Below are 6457 nucleotides of genomic sequence, written 5' to 3' on the forward strand. Positions count from 1 at the left end.
AAACCCAAAGGCACTCCCCCAGGGACCCAGCCACACCCCGCCTGCCTGCAGTGACCACCCAGTTAATCCCTATCGGGGATTCATCCACTGATTGGGCCGCAGCGTTACCACCCATCACTTCACCTCTGAACCTTCTTGCACTGTCTCACACGAGCTTTAGGGGGACACCTTGTGGCTAAGCCACACCAGGTGGCATGGCTGGCCCTGGGAGGAGTCATTCAGCTGTCAGTGAAGTCCAGGCCCTCCGTGGGCCCATCACAGCCCCTGCCGAGTACCATGGCCCTCCCTGTCCACCTTGGCCTTGCCCGGGTCTCAGGTGATGCACACAGCATTGCAAGGTGTGGATGGGTCTGCTGAACACCCCCAGCACCCACAGACACCTGGCTAAGGTACCTCAGGTACAGCCCCTGCTCCCAGTAGGGTGAGGAAACTCACATTTTTTTTTTTTAACCAGATTTTATCCACCAATTTGCTATTGTTTCCTCAAAATATCATCTGGGAAAACTCTGAATTTTCTCCAATGTTACACAAAAGAGGATTTTTAAATACCCCTTAGAGGGGTGACTTCAAAACCAATAAACAGCCTTCTCACCCTGTGGTGCAGCCAGTTCATCCTCTAAAGCTTCAGCCTCCTCCAGGTGGCCATCCTAGACACCCGAGGCTGGGCTGGATGCCTTCTCCTGGCTCTGCCAGCTCCCCTCAAAATTTCTTCTCCTAATCACAGTCCCCTCTAAATTATCCCCAGCTATTTAGATCTCCCCAGGCTGCCTGAGCCCCAGGAGGCTCTGTGTGCCCAGCTCCCCGCTCAGGTCCTGCAAATGTATGAGACAGCTTTCCGTCACTGTGATAAAATACCTGAGACCGTCAACTTGTAAGATAGAAAGGTTAGCTTTGGTTCATGGTTTCAGAGGTTCAAGTCCATGGTGGCCTGGTCACATTGCTTTGGGACCTGTAGTGAGTCAGAACATCATGGCAGGGAGCGTGTGATAGAGGAGGTCTGCTCCCCTCATGGCAGCCAGGAACACAGGAGAGACAGGGGATGAGGCCCCTGAGTCCCCTGCAAGGGCACACCCTGATGACCTAATTTCCTCCTTCTAGGTCCCACCTGCTAGTTTCACCACCTCCCACAGTAGCCTCAGCTGGGGACCAAGCCTTTAGCACATGGCCTTTGGGGGCATTTAAAAGTCCAGCCATAGCAGCAGTTTTAAGTAGAGCTTGATGAACGCGCACATTGCTGTGGTCTGAACATGCGTGTCCCCTCCCGAATTCATATTGAAACAAAAACCCGATGCAACAATATCAAGAAAGAAGGGGGGCCTCAAGAAAGTGGGATGGGGGGCCTTATAGAAGGACTCGAGGGAAGTAGCCAGTCATCCATGTGAGGATGCAGCCACAAAGGGCCACCTTGATCTTGAACTTCCCCAGCCCCCAGAACTACTTGTTTATAAATTACCCAGTCTCGAGTGTTTTGTGATAGCATCACACACAGGCAGTTGGACGTGATTTCATCCCCAGTGTCTGCAAAAGGCACTGGATCTCAGGCATCCCTCCAAACCCTCTTGAGAGGTCCTTAACTGACGCAGGGATATTCTTCATGCCTTGATTCCCCCATCTGCAAAACGAGTCATTAAAGATGTCTGGTATTGGTGAGAGAAATGTCAAGTTTGCTGCTGAAAGAGTCTGGCTTTGGCCTGGTACTGGGGTGAGCCCGAGCTAAGCTTCTCACCACTCCAGCTCCCCACACCCCAGCCCAGGCTCTCCCAGAAGAGGCGAGGGATGGGCCCTCACCCCCCCACCCCTGCTCCCCAGCTTTCACACTTGGGGACTGAGAAGTCCCAGAGCCAGCCGGAGGAGTCGGGGAGCTCCAGCAAGGCCGGGCTGTGGCCCAGAGCGAGGGGAGGGCAGGCTGCCCCTGCCTTGCTGAAGGGCAGAAGGGCAGAGGGTGCCTGGGGACCCAAGGCCCCTGGTGAAGCGTGGGCAGCAGATCCCTGGGCCTTTGACAACATGGCTGTGAGCCCAAAGCTGAGGTGGGTCTGGCGTGTTGGAGCTGAGTGAGGCTCTGAGCAGCCGGCCTTGCCTTGGTCATAATGCAGGTGAGGGCCGGCCTGGGCCCTGGCCACCGCACCCTGCCCCGCCAAAGCCGCCTGGCCCACTGGAAGCTTGGGTCTCCAAGGCCTGTCCCACATTTACCTCCTGGGTGCCACCTGCCTTCCCAGGAGCATTTCCTGTGGTTTCTCCTGTCAACCCCAATGTGACTTGGTATGTCAAAGCCAGGACTGGACAGGGCTCTGTTCTGCCCAGTGTCAGCTGTGCAAAGGCCCCTGAGCTGGAGACCAAGCTATTTGCCACTCTGATGGAGACACGGGCTGAGAAGGCCGGCCGGGCAGGGCCCCGGGCTCCTCTGCTCTGCCCAGCTGCCCGACAGTCTCAGGGAGCAGAGGCCAAGTGCACTCTTGAGTTCAGAGTGGGGAGGGTCCCTGAGGATGGCGGTCAGGACCTGGGTGACGACACAGTTGTCCTGCGGAGGATCCGCCACCAGGGGAGGCAGGTGTGGGTGGTAAGGTCCAGGAGGCCAACGCCTGGCAAGTGAGCTCAGAAGTTAGAAGATGTCATCAGTCAGGAGTAGGGAGGGGACCGAGCCAAGTGGCAGGTGCAGAAGCAGAGGGACTGTCACAAGTAGACGGTGGCACAGTTGATGAACTCCAGTCACCCCTGCCGTGGGCACTGGGTCTTTCCTTTTTGTTTTTTAAATAGCATGAGTCACCCCTGTTGAGTTGGTTCCATGCTCCTTTGTCCTGTGGGCTTCGTTCAAGTTGGATCCACATCTTCGCGGTCTCCAGCTCGCAGACCGCTGGACCCTGACGGCCAGCGCAGGGGCGGGGGCTGGACAGTGGGGGGAGCTGCGCTGGGCTCTCACCTCTGCCCTCTCACCTCTGCCCTCTCACCTCTGCCCTCTCACCTCTGCCCTCTCACCTCTGCCCTCTCACCTCTGCCCTCTCACCTCTGCCCTCTCACCTCTGCCCTCTCACCTCTGCCCTCTCGTTGCAGCCGAGCCCCTGCCGCTCATGGACCTGTGCCGGAGATCCATCCGCGCCGCCCTGGGCCGTCGGCGCCTGCAGGACATCAGCTCCCTGCCGCTGCCGCAGTCTCTCAAAAACTACCTGCAGTACCAGTGACCCAGCGCGGTGGCCGGCCTGCCCGCCGGCCACGGTCACGCAGCCCGCGCAGGAGGGGTCCGAAAGGCCAGGACGTGGGACAAGTTCGGACAAGAATCGTCTGTCGCCGCAGGCCCTGCCGTCGACGCCTCCCTAAGGCGATGCCACCCGCCCACCCTCCGGGTCGCCGTGGCCCCCGGTACTGATCGGGACCGATGGCCGCTCCCTATTCAAGAGAGTAAATGAAACATGCCGCGGGAGACTTCTGCTCCGTGTCCCCTGCAGGCAGGGTCAGGGGAACCGGGCCAGGGCTGAGAAGAATGAGGGTAGCCGCTGCCCACACCCCTCCTGGCCCCACCTCTGGCCAAGGTTAGCAGGATTGTCACGCCAGTTTAGGACTTGAGGCCACTTTGAGAGACTATTCCCCAGGGATGCCCAACAGCAGAATGGACGAGTGGACAAAGCAACTTTAGACGCCTCCTGCTTACCTCTTGACGTTGTTTACTCGCCCTCCCGCCCCAGGCCCCAGGCCCCACGCCCTCGTCCCACTGAGTTGCAGCTCGGCTGTCCCCTCTGTTCAGGGAGGATGCTTCTGACAGATTCTCCCAGGACAGTTGAGCCTCGGTGATGATGATTATCTTAAGTTGCTTTTGCATTTTAAAAGAGGAGTGTGTGGAGGACAGCCCTTAGTCTACAGGTGCTAAAGGGGACAGAGGCATTGTGACACCCAAGTCTGAAGAGGTCCTGGGGCTGAGCTGCCCTCCCAGGGCCTCTGGGCTGCCTACCCTTCTGGGTGCAGCCTGGCTGTCGCTGAGCGAGTTATTTTTTCACTTTAGGAGAGTCCCACAGGTTTGTTTCCTGTTTCAACTGTGTGTGTGGCGTGTGCTGTTTATTTATCAGTCTGGGACCTAGCGGGTACCTGGAGGGTGGACATGGGCGGGGGACCCTGCTCGGCCACCCATGGGAGTCTGGTCCCCCTGCAAAGCCATTCTGCTGCTGCTGCCACCACTGTCCGGCATCTCTGGTGTGTTTCAGATGCTCTGCACCCAGACTCCTTGGTAACTGGAAATTGTCACAGCAGTGGGACACCAGAGCCCCAGTTGGGGCTCTGCCTCCCCCCCGACCCTCATCAATGTGAACTTGACCATGAATGAGGAGCGTTTCTAATAAAGTTTGCAGTTCAGTCCTTCAGCTGTGAAGTGCTCTGTGGGGAGGGGCAGGAGAGCGCCTTCCATCTCTGGCTGGTCTGTCCTCAGTCCCACAGAAGCCAGGCGTGACAAGCTTCTCCAGGAGCCCCTCGTCTCTTCTGGGTGTGGTCCCTGCTGCTCCCAGACCCCAGAGATCCCAGGCCTGCCCTGGAGGAGGGCGTAGGTAGCCCTCGCACAGCTGGCCATGACCATAGAAAACCAACTCAGGCTCCCGATGCCAGGGCTGTGATGCCCAAGGGGTCCAGGGGCAAGCAGGGCAAACCCTATCAGCCACCTGTAGATCTGGAAGTGGGAGTGGATATGGCTCATCCTCACCAAGAAGCCATGCAAGTTGCTAAAGGGCAAGTGTGAGGCAGCACCAGGCTCTGCAGGTTAGGAATCAAGGTCAGGCCGGAGTCGGGGTCAGGCGAGGGTCAGGGTCAAGACTGGCTCTGCATTCATTCATTAACACCAGCCAGCAACGTGCACTGTGCCAGCCTCCAGGAGCCATGCTCTAGTCTGTGGATCCCGTCCCTGGGGAGACATCTTAGTGCAGCATCAGAAGGCGAGACAGCTCAACCCTGGGTTGGGGGGGAGGGATGTGAAGGAAGGCTTCCTGGAGGAAGAGGCCATTTTCAGACTGCTATTTTAAGGGATGACACCCCTCCTGGGTACAAGGGGAAAGAACCAGACTTGTGGCACATGCCCCCAGGGGCAGTCTTCTTTCCCCACCTACCCTCAGCCTGGGCTTGGTCTCCGTCTTGGGGTAGTTCTTTGTAGGAGTTGCAGGCAGAGGCAGGGCCTCAGTCTTTGAGGTCAGGAAGCCTGGATCGGAGTCCAAGTGACCTTGGTAGGTTTTTTCTCCTCTGCATAGGGAGGTGGACCAGGTAGCTAGTGACTGAGGACCCATCCTGTTCCAACTCACGGGGTCCCATCTCAACACCACTTTCCAACCTTCATGTATGGGTCTTGGTTTTGTTTCCTAGCCTCATTGATGCCATTTCCCTCACCCCAACAATGTCCCTATCTCCTTCACCCACTCCAGGATCTGACTTGGATCTGCCCTCTTCCAGGAAGCCCTCCTTGATTACTCACCAACTCTTGCCTGCTCTGAGCAGTGAGCTCCTGCTTCCAGCCCAAGGATGCCTTTCCAAGTACCCAGGACTGTCCTGAGCACTTGGGCTGGAGCCCCTTGTGGCCTCCTCTGCCCTGTGGCCTCCTCTGCCCAGCAAGCCCAGTGCCTCAGGAGAGCAGGGGTCCTGCCCTGTATCTCCCACATGGCCCTGGACCAGACACTTGGCTCAGGAAGGCCCGTGGAGCAGGAGTGTGTGGAAATGCCCTTGGGGCTGGGGTGCCCAAGCCCCAGGGAAGTCCCCAGGGGGAGGAGCCCAAAGCCCAGGGCCTGGCCTTGAAATCCCTCCGGGTCTCCTACCCTTTCATCGCCTCAGGTACTCAGTGGGCATTTGCAAGTCCCCAGCACTGACCTGGGAACATGAAGAGGAGCATCAGACCCTGCCCTGTCAGATCACAGCTGGGGAGACCCAAGACGCACAGCAAAGGCCCTGATGTTGGGAGGAGATGGGGCAGCAAGGGCCGGGCTGCAGAAGGGCTCCTGCTCCTGAACGTGATCAGGGAGGGCTTGGGAGCTCCAGGAAGCCCTCCTTGATTACTCACCAACTCTCAAAGCCGGAGTCCCCAAGCTGAGGCTGCCGTCCAGCCTGGGCCCAGCTCAGCGCACTGTGGATGTGAGCGACACCTGCCGGGTTCCTGTGGATCAGCGCCCCGTGTGTGTGCGCGCGCGCGCGCACACACACACGTGAGCTCTCATACAAGTGCACCAGGCTCCCAGGGTGTGGAAGCATCCAGGAGCTTCACGACCACCCCCCATCCTAACCCAGCAGCCTCCCATCCAGGGCATGTTCTCAGATTGGCCCCCTCTTTGTGACCCATTTCTGGCAGGGGTTAATTGTGTTCCAAGAGCACATATGGCGGGCACCAGAGGGGCCCGGTCTCCACCTCGCACTGTCCCTGGTGAGTTCCTGGTTCACTCTTTACCCATCTAATGCTTCCTCTTTCTGGGTAAAAGCCATCCCTCTTCTCCTTGCTTTTCCCATG

At 58.2% G+C, this 6457-nt stretch overlaps 1 protein-coding gene across 1 annotated transcript in view; it reads left to right on the plus strand.

Annotated features, from left to right (window-relative positions):
- Nucleotides 1-4346, plus strand: part of Spsb4 (splA/ryanodine receptor domain and SOCS box containing 4) — a 64553-nt gene extending 60207 nt beyond the window's left edge. Inside the window, exon 3 of the mRNA XM_026385010.2 lies at nucleotides 3049-4346. Within this exon, the coding sequence (XP_026240795.1) occupies nucleotides 3049-3176 (128 nt within the window). The 3' untranslated portion in view covers nucleotides 3177-4346. The remainder of the gene's footprint in view (nucleotides 1-3048) is intronic.
- The last annotated feature ends 2111 nt before the right edge of the window (nucleotides 4347-6457 follow it).

The sequence above is a fragment of the Urocitellus parryii genome, chromosome 2 (assembly GCF_045843805.1).
Source record: "Urocitellus parryii isolate mUroPar1 chromosome 2, mUroPar1.hap1, whole genome shotgun sequence".
Classification (NCBI taxonomy): Eukaryota; Metazoa; Chordata; class Mammalia; order Rodentia; family Sciuridae; genus Urocitellus; species Urocitellus parryii.